A 15,292-nucleotide genomic window follows, 5' to 3' on the forward strand; every position below is an offset into this window, starting at 1 on the left:
GACTGCAAGAGTTCAGAGGCATCCAAACAACTAGCAGCAAACAGGGGCTCTGAGAGCTAGAGAGCTGTACATCTTATTATATTGTGTTTCTACAGCGCTAACATCTTCTGCAGCACTTTTACACAAAGTCACGTCACTAACTGTACCCCAGCAAAGCTTACAATCTGATTCCTGCTACAGTCCTAGTTGTTCCTGGTTCCTAAGGCCAGTTTTTGTTGTTATTATTATTGTTTTAGGGACCAATTAACCTGTATGCATGTTTTTGAAATGGGAAAGCAGTACCCAGAAGACATCCGTGCAAACACAGAGAGAACATACAAACTCCATGCAGTTAGTGTCCTGGTCCAGAATTTTAGGACTCTAGAGCTGCAAGGCAAGAGAGCTATCCAGTAGGGATATTGAAGAGAGGATGAGGTGAACAAACACCTTATCAGAGACAATGGGAGCCCAGTAGCGCAGTATGTCACTAGTATTGGTGAAATGAACCAAAAAGAAATATCCTCAAAAAAGGTAGGTTGCAGCAAAGGGAAAGCAACCACATGAAGGAGATGGAGAACAAAAACCCATCTCCACGTGGACATTCCAAGTATAGCTGCATGAAGATTGATGGCACTCTCAGAAAAGAATACTGCTACTGCGGATGGCTGAGCCACTGTTGTTTAATAGCTTCCCTAGCAGGAGGAGGTAAAACTGGCACAACAAGGGTGAAGAGGCGTCCAGCATGGATACAATTACCTTAAAAACAAGATAAAATAGAAAAAGTGGAGGTGGCTTACCTCTCTAATGACAGGAGATGATTTCATTTACACAGGCAATGCGTTTCGCTGGTACAAGCCCACTTCCTCGGGCCAATAAAAGCGTTGGTGCTGTGTAGCCTCAAAGGCGTTCTGAATCCTTGGCTACAGGGCAGTGGCACTTTTATTTGCCTGAGGAAGTAGGCTTGTACCCATGAAATACTTTACCTGTGCAAATAAAATCTACTTTACTATATCTCCTTGGTGTCAGGACACATTAAACTAATAAATTAGCGCGGGGGGCACGGATAATCCAAAACCTCCTGAGCGGCATAACGCTCAGGAGGTGTACCCAAGGTGACGTGACAAGAGATAAACAGGAGTATATAGAGGGTAAAACATATTAATAACCAGGCTGTTAAACTTAATGTATTTTGCTGCCTCAAAGAGTTTCGGACATGGAAGTGACAGCTTCTGTCTTGTCAGTATCGAGTATAGTAAACCACTCTGATAAGCAAGTTACAGCCATAAAGGTTTTCCTGGCAGAATACAACTTCTTAGTGCAGGGAGAGATGAAAAAAAGGTCAATAGTTCATGTATTTTCACTCTGGGGCACTTAATAGGCTGCCACTGTGCAGAAACAACAAAACATTCAATCTACTTTGTAAATGTTTACATATAAAATGAATAAAAAAAAGTAATTTTTAGGAGTATGAAGATAAATACAATCATTTATTTCATCCGTTTATTTTCACCTCTGGTTCACTTTAAAGGGAACCTGAAGTGAGAAGTATGTGAAGGCTCCCATATTTATATTTCGTGTGATCGCACCGCAACCAAAATGCTGGTTTCTGATGTGAAACCAGCCTGAAGGGCATCGGTACCGCAAAAGATTCCAATGTGGTGACTGTGGGTTTTGGTATAGAGTATGGCCACCTGTTTTTTCATGGTGTGAACAAGCCTGAACTGAAATCCTATAGTGGGCACCAAAGTATAACAACCCCCAATTTACCAGGGATCGCTGCACCACTGTAAGAGTTCTCCATCTGGCTCGCAGAGTGTAATAGTCAGCGCATTGCTGGTACACGCTGTTGAACACACATCTCCCAGTCATGCATTATACATCTCTCAGGTGGAATCATTAACTTCACAGCAGGCCGACAGATTCCTCTCTGCTCCTGGGAGGAAATCCATAAAACATGTCCCGCTCGCTAGCAAGGGCTAACATCACACACTTCTGCCTCATCAAAGCTCATTCCCATTTTGTCTTGGCAATACAAAGGACCTGCCTCTGGGAGTTCTTATTTAACCAGCATATGACATAGGAACCTCTTCCACTGCAGCTAAACTAGCAGAACATGAAGCATGTGGCTATCGGGAAGTCAGGTGTCTGATTATATAGGAGGCATAATGAAGATGTAAGCGAGAACTGCAAACTGAGAGGAGATGTTTTCCAACTACAGAGGGTTTTTGTTTTTTTTAAGTGGTCTTAAGCGGCCCACGAGCGGCGCTGTCAATCACCGCCACGTGGGCCGGAGCGGACTGCGCAGGCGCAGTAGTTCTGCGCCTGCGCAGTCCGCTCCGGGCCACGTGGCGGTGATTGACAGCGCCGCTCGCGCAGGCGCAGTACAGAGCGACCTGGGGGTCGCTCTGACGTCATTGCCGGGGACCGGGTCGGAGCTCCGGCGAACGGCTGAAGGCAGGGCTGAGGCGAGGGAGATCCTGGGAGCTTGGGGCTAGAGGAAGCCCCCACTAAGTAGTGTTTTTTTTCTATAAAAATCCCTGATAACTCCTTTAAACTTTGACCTAACGTTCAGTAAAAATGTGTTTTCCTACTTTTTAATACCCATAGAGTTATTATATTTGCTTTTGTGCACAAGTACAGTAATATAGTCTGTTTACAAATTACAAGTTCCAAAAGTACAGTTTATCTGCTCTGAAAGCTGCCATTGCATTTTATTCAAGCTGCTTTTTATTATATATTCAAATCGTCTAGTGAGCTTATCGGAACTGTGTGAACTGTGAACTTGAAGCACAGAGAGCTCCTTTTAAGTTGTTACACACAATGTAGCAACTGAGGAATGTAAACAAAAGATACTGTTATCTCCACTTCGGATGGGATCCTAAGCTGAAGGGGCTTTCCATGGCAAGACAAAGTGCTGTTTTTAACTGTTTGAATGCTGTTGTGCTACAATCTTTGTTTGTTTTTCTAGGTTTAAATCTGTAAGGAATCCTTTAGGGCAAAGAAGAAATGTTGAGTTTTAGACCAGTTTAATTTAATATACTGTATATGCCTCCAGTCATAGGGCAGTTGTAGTCAATAGATAAGAAAGAACACCCATCGGTTAAAAGATACGGTGACTTCTCTGCAACCATCATCATCAGCAAAGAGAAAAACTGCAAGGACGCAAATCATTGAAAGGATGCATGCTTGGGTTCATTTTTCAGTCATTTTTTTTTTATCAGACTGTGTGACTGATAAACTTCAGTTCATTGATAAAACGTGTCATCAAGAGTGGAAGTAGGTTCCAGGAACATTGAGATTGGTAGCCATTTTGCTTTTTAAGGCATCAAGTGGTATAAAGCTAGCAGGGCAGCAACTCGACTACATTTCAAAGGAGCAGAGCACCAAGTGATCTACAAGGAAGCATATATTCTATAAGGAAGCAGAGCAAAGTACCATGTGATCTGTAAGGAAGCAGAGCACAATGAGATATATAAGGAAGCAGAGCAACATTGAATCGATCAGGGAGCAGAGCAATATGTTCTCTACAAGGGAGAAAAGCACCATATGATCTACAATGGGGCGGAGAACTATGGGATCTACAAGAGGTCAGAGCGCCAGGTGATCTACAAGAAAGTAGTGCAAAGTAGAGTACCATGTGATCTCTAAGGAAGCAGAGCACCATTTGATCTATAAGGAAACAAAGACCATTGGGCACTATCAGGAATCAGAGCACCAAATTATCTATGCACCATGAGATCTGCTAAGAAGAAGAGCAGCACAGGATGTACCACTGAGCAAAGCAAATGTGATCCACCAGAAATTAGATCACTATGGAATCTATTAGAGAGTACAGCAGAATGAAATCTATTTGAGAGAAGAGAATAATGGAGTCTGCATGGAAGAAGAGAGATATGGAATCTACAAGGGTGCAAACAGTATAGGAACTACCAGGCTGCAGAGTACCATGAGATCTACCAGGAAGCCTATCACCATGGGATGTACCAGGGTGCAGAGCACCAATGAGATCTACCAGGAAGCCTATCACCATGGGATGTACCAGGGTGCAGAGCACCAATGGGATCTACCAGGAAGCCTATCACCATGGGATGTACCAGGATGCAGAGCACCAATGGGATCTACCAGGAAGCCTATCACCATGGGATGTACCAGGATGCAGAGCACCAATGGGATCTACCCGGAATCCTATCACCATGGGATGTACCAGGATGCAGAGCACCAATGGAACCTACCAGGAAGCCTATCACCATGGGATGTACCAGGATGCAGAGCACCAATGGGATCTACCAGGAAGCCTATCACCATGGGATGTACCAGGATGCAGAGCACCAATGGGATCTACCAGGAAGCCTATCACCATGGGATGTACCAGGATGCAGAGCACCAATGGGATCTACCAGGAAGCCTATCACCATGGGATGTACCAGGACGCAGAGCACCAATGGGATCTACCAGGAATCCTATCACCATGTGATGTACCAGGATGCAGAGCACCAATGGGATCTACTAGGAAGCCTATCACCATGTACCAGGATGCAGAGCACCAATGGGATCTACCAGGAATCCTATCACCATGTGATGTACCAGGATGCAGAGCACCAATGGGATCTACTAGGAAGCCTATCACCATGTACCAGGATGCAGAGCGCCAATGGGATCTACCCAGAATCCTATCACCATGGGATGTACCAGGATGAAGAGCACCAATGGGATCTACCAGGAAGCATATCATCATGTGTTGTACCAGGATGCAGAGGACCAATGGGATCTACCAGGAATCCTATCATCATGTGTTGTACCAGGATGCAGAGCACCAATGGGATCTATCAAGAAGCCTATCACCATGTGATGTACCAGGATACAGAGCACCAATGGGTTCTACCCAGAATCCTATCACCATGGGATGTAACAGGATGCAGAGCACCAATAGGAAGCCTATCACCACTGGATGTACCAGGAAGCACAGCATCATGGAGTCCATCAAGCAGCAAATTACTGTGAAATTGTAAGGCTTGGTGGTGTATTCTCCACAGTCAGCATGCAATGCATGAGCTGACGTGAAGGAGGTACACACACTAGCACAAGGAAACAGGCTATCCCTAGTATAGTGGAGGGGAGGATTGACTCCAATAGGAGATTGTGGCGCACAGAGCCAGTGCAGATCCGACAGCCACAAACAATACTTTCGCTATAACGTCTCAGCGCAAAGTAGCGCTGAGCGCATAAACCAGAACTGAGGAGATCAGGACAGGTAGACAGAATGAACGCTTGCTTAATTAGCCACTACTTAGTGACAGCAAGCGTCCACAATAAAACAGACTGGAATGAGGCAGCCAATGCGATGCGGCGATGGCGTGCCTCACAAAGACAGGACAGGATAGTCAGGAAATAGCAGGATCAAGATAGATGAATGTAACACAGATAAATATACAATAAGTATGATTTCCTAGCGTATTACAATTACAGCTATCAATGAAACTATTTGTAACGTCTGACTAACATATGTATATATCGGCAATGAACCGATATATGACATAAGCAGGAACACTGACTTAGGACTGGAACGATACAGGGAACAGGACTCAGAAGGATTCGCTATCTCTTCGCAGAGATGAACGCAATCCACAAACGGTAACAGGACAGGATTCAGAAGGATTCGTTATCTCCTCGCAGAGATGAACGCAATCCACAAACAGGACCAGGAACAGGATAACTAGCTCAGCACGGGTGATCAACGTGCTAGAACTGACTAACTGAACACAGGATATAAACAGTTCGTGTACGTATATATATCAGCGTCACTGATGTATCAACGTAACACGAATACAAGGAAAATAATAAACGTGCTGGTATGCATATATATGGGCAATGAACCAATATATGATGCAAAACCAGCAAAGTATCTTTAGAACAAGAAACACGATCGGGGGCTGAAGCGACAGCAAGACAGGCTTAAACTGAAGCTATGAAAACCCGAGGAGTCCTGCAGGAAGCAGATCTTTATACTGAGGTCATCCAATGGAAGCAGACATGCAGATTCCCACACAGGTGAATGATAATCAGTCACAAGCTGACAGCAGGGAAAGGCAGACAAAGCTATGCAGCTTGCATGGAAAGAGATCAGAACTGCCTGAGCTGCAGCACTACTACTTCTAGCAATACCTGCTGCAGCAGCGATCATGACAGTACCCCTGCCCTTAAAAGCGGATTCCAGACGCTTTTCAAAACTGAAATTCCCAACAAAACAGTCTGACTGATAATTCATGATGACCGGGACAGCCCGGCAAGACCAAATTCCAGAATCAGTCCCCACAAGACTGGACCCATCAGAACCAGAACCTACAGAACCATGCCCATCAGTACCACAAGCCCCAGTGTGACACCCATCAGAACCATGATTTCCAGAAAAAAGCCCTCCGAAACTCCCTGAGCGATACCCACCGCCTTCCAGGAACCGTTCAAAAACGCCAAAGCTTTTGCAATGCCCACCGGGACTGTCTTTACCAACACAAAACCCACTGTTGAACCAGTCCAAGGCACCAGGACAAGTTTTCTCAGAGACCTCCCAGAACACCTTGAAGCTCCAAAGAGATCCCCATAGGTCAGAACGCCCCTTAGGCTCACATGGAGAACTATCAAGAACCCCTATGGAACCTAGGGCAATTCCCGAGTCAGGGCCACAAGGACAAACATCAAGATCAGGGCTTTCAGGGACCAGAACCATCTCTGGGCATGCAGGCAGACTGGCAACATCAGAACATGTTCCCACTAAGGAAGCATCAGAGCACGCTAACACCTTAGACACACTTGGGCATTCTGGCACACAAAGAACATCTGGGCACACTGGCACAAGAGAAACCTCTGGGCATGTCAAGGAACTGTGAGCCTCAGGGTCAGCCAAGACAGGACCAAAACCAGGACTGGCCAAAAAAAAATCATCATGACTAGACTTCGTAACTACTGGACTTTTACACGAGAATGCAGGATCAGACTTAGATGTCGCTGATTCCAGCAAAGTCAGTAACAAATCAGATTCAGGGGCACTAACAAGACAGGACAAATCTTCTGATGTATGCACTGAACCAGATAGGGACTCCACAACTACCTCTGGACTGGACAGAGACTCATCTAATATAATTAAAAACAATGGTGCATGAGCCAGCCTGGGGCCCCGGGAACTCTCACTGCCCGGGGCCCCAGAACCAGCATCTAACACCATATGTGAGCGCAGCCAAGACCTTGGAGCTGCCACCTCCAAGGCCTGTCTCCTACTGCTCTAAAACTTACCAAACACACAATTGGAGAACCTCACTCCCAAACAGTTCTCTGCTGCTTTATAAAGCCTGCAGGCTGCTTGTAAGCCAATGAGAAATGCACACATAATACACCTAGCCTGCAGTGATAATCAAGCAAAAGCTTAGTTCTCTGCTGCTTTATAAAGCCTGCAGGCTGCTTGTAAGCCAATGAGAAATGCACACATAATACACCTAGCCTGCAGTGATAATCAAGCAAAAGCTGAGCAAGTCAGCCAATTAGTAGGAGAGGGCTTCAGTTGCATATAGACAATGGCTATATGACCAGCAGGGGGCACCAGCGTGCAGGATATTCCCTCTCATCTGCCCCCCTCCTAACTAAACTGCATGGGATACTACAATAATTAAAAACAATGGTGCATGAGCCAGCCTGGGGCCCCGGGAACTCTCACTGCCCGGGGCCCCAGAACCAGCATCTAACACCATATGTGAGAGCAGCCAAGACCTTGGAGCTGCCACCTCCAAGGCCTGTCTCCTACTGCTCTAAAACTAACATTGTTTTTAATTATTGTAGTATCCCATGCAGTTTAGTTAGGAGGGGGGCAGATGAGAGGGAATATCCTGCACGCTGGTGCCCCCTGCTGGTCATATAGCCATTGTCTATATGCAACTGAAGCCCTCTCCTACTAATTGGCTGACTTGCTCAGCTTTTGCTTGATTATCACTGCAGGCTAGGTGTATTATGTGTGCATTTCTCATTGGCTTACAAGCAGCCTGCAGGCTTTATAAAGCAGCAGAGAACTGTTTGGGAGTGAGGTTCTCCAATTGTGTGTTTGGCAAGTTTTAGAGCAGTAGGAGACAGGCCTTGGAGGTGGCAGCTCCAAGGTCTTGGCTGAGCTCACATATGGTGTTAGATGCTGGTTCTGGGGCCCCGGGCAGTGAGAGTTCCCGGGGCCCCAGGCTGGCTCATGCACCATTGTTTTTAATTATTGTAGTATCCCATGCAGTTTAGTTAGGAGGGGGGCAGATGAGAGGGAATATCCTGCACGCTGGTGCCCCCTGCTGGTCATATAGCCATTGTCTATATGCAACTGAAGCCCTCTCCTACTAATTGGCTGACTTGCTCAGCTTTTGCTTGATTATCACTGCAGGCTAGGTGTATTATGTGTGCATTTCTCATTGGCTTACAAGCAGCCTGCAGGCTTTATAAAGCAGCAGAGAACTGTTTGGGAGTGAGGTTCTCCAATTGTGTGTTTGGTAAGAGACTCATCTAACACACTGGATTGGAGCTCATGAGGCGCTGCAGAACAAGTCAGTATTGCAGCAGCCCCCACTGGACTAGGCAAAACTGAGGAATTCCCTGGACAGGAAGGGGACTCTGGAACCTCTGCCACAGCGGCCAGAGAACCAGAATCTTTCAGGATACAGGGCTGGGTTTCAGGAACACTCATCAGACCGGACTGAAATTCTGAGATTTCTATTATTTTGACCAGAGAATCAGAATTATCCATGTTACAGGGCAAGACTTCTGAAACATTCAGAGGACAGGGCTGGAGTTCCTCGGCTGTTACAACACTGGAGAGGGACTCAACAACATTGGTTAAATCAGACTGTTTACAGGGCAAGGTATCTAACACACTTGCTGACGAGGACAATATTTCAATGGCTTCTGCTTTGCTGGGCAGAAATTCATCAAGTTTTATTAGAGCAGACTGTAATTCCAAAACAGCTGCTAGACAAGTGAATATTACTGCAACACCAACTGAGGTAAGCAGTGCCTCAGACTCCTCTGCTAGAGGGTTTGAAGTATCCAAAGTACTGGGTGAAGCATAAGACTCTGCGACCACAGCTTCACTGGACAGGATCACTGAACAGTCCATATTGCAGGGCAAAACCATGGAAGCACCTGCTGGACAGCATAATGATTCTGTGACCTGAGTTTCATTGGAGAGATCTACTGCACAATTCATGGTACAGGGCAAATTTACTGGAACATTTTCTGAACACGGTAATAATTCTGCGATTTCGGATTCACATAGCAGACGCTCTGAGTTATTCACGAAACTAGAGTGAGGTGTAGAAACAGGAAGATCAAAACACAATGTTTGCGCATCTGAATCACCATTCAATTGGAAAATTGGAAAATTCAGATGCTGGGGTTCTGAGGTTTCTGGACAGGATTGCTGGGACTCGGAAACTGATGTAGTGCATCTATTGGCATGTGCTGGATCAGACAGGAGTTGAACTTTATTAACACAGGTAATTTCTGCAGAAGTGTTTGCAGAGACAGGCAAGATTTTTCTGGTGTCTGTTTCACTGAACAAAGACTCATGAGTACTGGCTAGGCTGGACTCAGAAGTCAGCAGGACCTCTGGATTCTCTGCTGAGAAATTTGTGCAGGGCAAAGTTAAGAAAGTATCAGTGGCTTCTGTTTTACTGGGAAGTAACACTGAGTTATCCATGGTACAGGCTGGAGTTACAGGAACATTCACAAGACATGGCAGGGACTCAGTAACTGGAGAAGTGGGACAGTCTCCAATTGACAGTGTGTCTTCCCTGGTATCAACTGATTGAATCGCATAAAAATCGTCCAAAATCATTTTCCACACATCGATCAATGGAGCCACAAAGTCATACCCACACACACCAGTTTTTATTAGGTTATAGGCAGACTTAATGCATGCATTCAATACTAATTCACTTTTTGCACTGTAAAATTGACAAAATGAACTTGAATCATTCTTCCATTCATTGACCAGAGCTTCCATCTCTCCTTTCTCAAATGGAGGATTCCAAGCATACTTAACAGGCAGATCCCAGTTTGCAGATATGATTGTGGCAGGGACATATATTGGGTTAATTAGCAGGTGATTGGCAGATTTCTTATTCTTAAGAATCTCCAATACCTGTAGCAGGTGTTGAACTGTAGTGTATGCAAACTTTACTTGCTTCACAAATAAGTTGATTTGTTCAATACTCTGTAATATCTCCTCATAATCATACTCAGATAATTCTTTTAAACAAAAATCTTTATTTTCCCTAGCCAGTGATAAAAGTTCATTATAAGTTTCAAAAGTCCATTTAACTCCCCTGAAAGACAATTGCATTTCATTATCTGTTAATGGCAGAATCTCATTATAGGTCTCAGTCGCTAAGGATAACGACTCTGCAGATCGGACACGTTTCTTAGAACGTTTGCGTTTTGCCTTAGACCCTGCTGTTTTTGGTGATTTATTCAAGGCTGCAGGAAAATTATCAGGAACACTCTCTGCTTGCTGATCATTTTTGCAAACAATTGAAGGGGCAGCTGATTGGCCTGCTGCCAGGAGTTCATTTAGAGGAAAAGGCAATGGATCTATGCGCAACCAGTTATGGATTACAAATGCTAGAAATTCCAGCGGCCTCTCTTTCAAATCGGAATGATCGAGAACATCAAATGCCCACTGAAGCAATTGCCCTTTAAACAAAATATAAACTAGCTGGAGTGCCCAGGTTGAAACAGGAGTCGCTTGGAGATCGGGATTGGCCAGGAACCTGGCACATTCAGAGAAAAACTCATTTTCTGTTTCAGAGTTAAGTTCTTCAAATTTCTTGAAGGAACAGGAACCATAATTAACAGTGTCATACTTTCTGGGAATCCCCCCCACAATGGGGATTGGTAATGGGGTTTTCATAATGTAAGGCTTGGTGGTGTATTCTCCACAGTCAGCATGCAACGCATGAGCTGACGTGAAGGAGGTACACACACTAGCACAAGGAAACAGGCTATCCCTAGTATAGTGGAGGGGAGGATTGACTCCAATAGGAGATTGTGGCGCACAGAGCCAGTGCAGATCCGACAGCCACAAACAATACTTTCGCTATAACGTCTCAGCGCAAAGTAGCGCTGAGCGCATAAACCAGAACTGAGGAGATCAGGACAGGTAGACAGAATGAACGCTTGCTTAATTAGCCACTACTTAGTGACAGCAAGCGTCCACAATAAAACAGACTGGAATGAGGCAGCCAATGCGTTGCGGCGATGGCGTGCCTCACAAAGACAGGACAGGATAGTCAGGAAATAGCAGGATCAAGATAGATGAATGTAACACAGATAAATATACAATAAGTATGATTTCCTAGCGTATTACAATTACAGCTATCAATGAAACTATTTGTAACGTCTGACTAACATATGTATATATCGGCAATGAACCGATATATGACATAAGCAGGAACACTGACTTAGGACTGGAACGATACAGGGAACAGGACTCAGAAGGATTCGCTATCTCTTCGCAGAGATGAACGCAATCCACAAACGGTAACAGGACAGGATTCAGAAGGATTCGTTATCTCCTCGCAGAGATGAACGCAATCCACAAACAGGACCAGGAACAGGATAACTAGCTCAGCACGGGTGATCAACGTGCTAGAACTGACTAACTGAACACAGGATATAAACAGTTCGTGTACGTATATATATCAGCGTCACTGATGTATCAACGTAACACGAATACAAGGAAAATAATAAACGTGCTGGTATGCATATATATGGGCAATGAACCAATATATGATGCAAAACCAGCAAAGTATCTTTAGAACAAGAAACACGATCGGGGGCTGAAGTGACAGCAAGACAGGCTTAAACTGAAGCTATGAAAACCCGAGGAGTCCTGCAGGAAGCAGATCTTTATACTGAGGTCATCCAATGGAAGCAGACATGCAGATTCCCACACAGGTGAATGATAATCAGTCACAAGCTGACAGCAGGGAAAGGCAGACAAAGCTATGCAGCTTGCATGGAAAGAGATCAGAACTGCCTGAGCTGCAGCACTACTACTTCTAGCAATACCTGCTGCAGCAGCGATCATGACAGAAATCCACCAAGAAGCAGGTAACCATGGGATCTCCCAGAGAGCTGAACATTGTGGAGTCTACTAGATAGCACATCTCAATGAAAGTTAGGAAGCAGACCACCAATGAGATCTACTAGGAAGCATATTACCATAAAATCTACCAGGAAATAGACCATCATGAGATCAACCAGGAAGTAGAAAACCATCAGACCTACCAGAGAGAGGAGCAGGATCTACTAGGGGCCAGGTATCATGGGATCTACCAGAGTGCTGAGCAGAATGGGATCTACTTGGGAGCAAAGTCCCAAAGGATTACTTGGGAAAGAAAGCTCTATGGGATCTGCAAGGTAGAAGAGCACCATGGGATAAACAGCAAAAAAAAGCATCATATAGGATCTATAGGAGAGCAGACTCATAGCTTGGGACCTACCGGTGGCAAAGAACTATGGGGTAGACCAGGGAGTTGAAAGACAGGGTTGGTATCCACAATGTTGCACGCCCCATAATTATCATCATAAATGATATTAGATTTTCCACTTTTAGGTAGCAAAGGTTTTTCGTTGCATAGTTGTTGCTAAGAGTGCTAAAAATTCACCCTAAAGTGGATCCAAACACTTGCACAGCACTCAATGAAAAGTCTTTATTCCACATATAGATGCTGAAGAAATTCACTTCTCTGTGTTTAGCTAGATCAACATGTCTAATTAGTTCTAATCAGCAACTGTGACTGCAGGTGAGGTCTGCCAATGTAGCTCTCCATATAGTAAACACTGAGGCTTTACTCTTGAAGTCAGGACCATATTTACATCACTGGAGCCTATAGGCACAGATATCCTGGCACCCTAGACTTCGCCCTCCACATGAACCCACAAACCCCACACTGAACCACACCACAAGTGTGCTGGCTGGTCCAGCTGTCACTTCTCCCTTACTTCCCTCGCCCATCATAAGTAGCTTCAGGTGACCTTTAGCATTAGGTAGCCAGAGGTACCCTCCTGCTGGCGACCCCGTTGGTACAACGACTTTGGCTGAAGTTGTGCGCAAATGCTCATCCGTAGCCCGTCCAGGCACCCAGATCGATCACGCCTGTGTCGCAGTAAGCCTTCTGCACATGCAAAGTTCAGTCTTTCTAGAACCATGTATGCACAGGAGGCTTATGGCAATGCGCAGGTGATCGAGCCAGGTGCGCTAGAATTTGGCTGAAGTTGCCGCACAAATGGGGCCACCAGCGGGACCACGGGGACTACAAGGGACCTTGCAGGCTAAAAACCAACAACTCCATTACAACCAATCCGTACAGAGGACTTCACTCCTCACAGCGATCCCGCATTACATCTGGCTGAGCAATCAGATATGATTTCTACTGTATACTGAGCTACAGTTCTGCTTTAAACCATACATGGTGTTGAGACTGAGAAGCAGACAGAGAACACTTACAGCTCCAGGAAGATGAAATACTCCTTCTTTGTCTCAAACACATCAATCAGCTGCAGGATGTTGGGGTGCTTCACCCTGTGGGGAATCGAGGGAAAAGTCAGAAAGGTCAGAGTCACAACATAGTAGGGTCTCCTATCTCTGCAACCCCCCTACCCCCCCCCCCCCCTGTTCCTCTCCTGCAGGCATCCTGTAGTCTGGCACCTAAACTTTCCTGTAAACTACGGGGTCCTCACTGGAACCTATTTGTTTTTACAGCACATCACACAGATATTTGATTGGATTGAGATCTGAGCAATTTGTAAGATCAGACCAGGTCACTTTCTTCCAGTGGTTCATGGTCCAGCTCAAACGCTCATGTGTCCAGTGTAGGTACTTTGGACAAGGGTCAGCATGGGCATTCTGGCTGGTGTGCGGCTCCACAGCTCCACCATACAGTAAGCTACAATGCATCTTGCCCTCTGCACAGTTCAAAAAGACTTGAACTGTGCAAGTTCAGAGTGTTTTTGGCCACAGGAGCATGATTACAAGAGGTGCCAGGCACCCAGTCGCCGGTCATGATCTTACAGAGGAAACAGCGGCAATCTTGAGCATGGTGAAACTTCGGCATTGGGACCAGATAGACTTCGAGGGGCTGGAAAAAGCCCCAGGTGAGTAAATCTTTTCTGATTTAGCTTCACCACAAGTTTTGCAGTAATTCTTGCTACAGTAGCTTGTCTGTGCAGTTGGAGGAGATAGGCTAGCCTTCACTTCCCATGTTCGTCAGTGTGCTTTGGGCAACCTTGACCCTGTCACTGTTCCACCAGTTGTCTACCTTGGACCATTTTTTGGTAGTTATTAAAGTGAACTCAGGTACAAAAAAACAAAAAAAAAAGTGCTTACCTAATAATCAGGAAGCCTCTGGATTGTGTAGAGGCTTCCCTTGTCCGGGCCGTACTCCTCTTCATTCACAATCGTGTCCATGCCTGCACAGTAGCACGGGGTTGATTTGTGCATGAGCAGCACCGTCTTACTGTGCAGGCACAGCCAAACCTGCACAGGTGCAGTACCGAGGTACTTGTGCATGAAGAGGAGAGGGTCGCAATCAATCAAGCTCTTGTTGGATTTCTTTCTGGGGCCTGGGAGTAGAAATGGGGGGTCCAGTGGACAGCATGGAAAGCCTCTACAGGATCCAGAGGCTTCCTTATTCTTAGGTAAGTATCCGTTTTTTGACCTGAGATTTGCCTTGATTACATTTTAACCAGAGTGACCAGACGTCCCGGATTGCCCGGGACGCGTCCCGGATTCGGGGTCCGCTGTCCCAGGCAGCATGAGGTCCCGGGAAACGACCCGCTTTCAGCAGCGGGACGTCCTGGCCTCAGGACTCTGGCCACTCTCCTCATGAACTGGCAGCCGTGCCAGTTCATTGCCCGCAGCCCCGCTCCAGCCTCCTTAGTCTTCCGGTGTTTTGACACCGGCAGGCGAGCAGGGCTACGGCAAGATGGCTGCCGAAGCCCTGTACTGGAGACTATTTGTCTCCAGTACAGGGCTTCGGGCGCCATCTTGCCGTAGCCCTGTCAGCGCGGAACTCTGCAGGAGGAGGAAGGTGGTCCCGGGAGCAGCGCGCCAGAGGCCGGAGACTTCTGCCAGGTGAGTAAATGCTTTTTCCAGGTGAAATGTGCTCCCATTACGTTTTTTTTCTGGTGAAATGTTTGCCCGCATTGCGTTTTTTTTCTGGTGAAATGTTTGCCCGAATTGCGTTTTTTTTCTGGTGAAATGTTTGCCCACATTGCGTTTTTTTTCGGGTGA

At 45.9% G+C, this 15,292-nt stretch overlaps 1 protein-coding gene across 1 annotated transcript in view; it reads right to left on the reverse strand.

Moving 5' to 3' along the window:
- The window catches only part of CAMKV (CaM kinase like vesicle associated), a 183,933-nt gene that overhangs the window by 35,034 nt on the left and 133,607 nt on the right, over nt 1-15,292 (reverse strand). Inside the window, exon 4 of the mRNA XM_068252957.1 lies at nt 13,508-13,582. Within this exon, the coding sequence (XP_068109058.1) occupies nt 13,508-13,582 (75 nt within the window). The remainder of the gene's footprint in view (nt 1-13,507; nt 13,583-15,292) is intronic.

Source organism: Hyperolius riggenbachi, chromosome 9 (assembly GCF_040937935.1).
Source record: "Hyperolius riggenbachi isolate aHypRig1 chromosome 9, aHypRig1.pri, whole genome shotgun sequence".
NCBI classification, from domain to species: Eukaryota; Metazoa; Chordata; class Amphibia; order Anura; family Hyperoliidae; genus Hyperolius; species Hyperolius riggenbachi.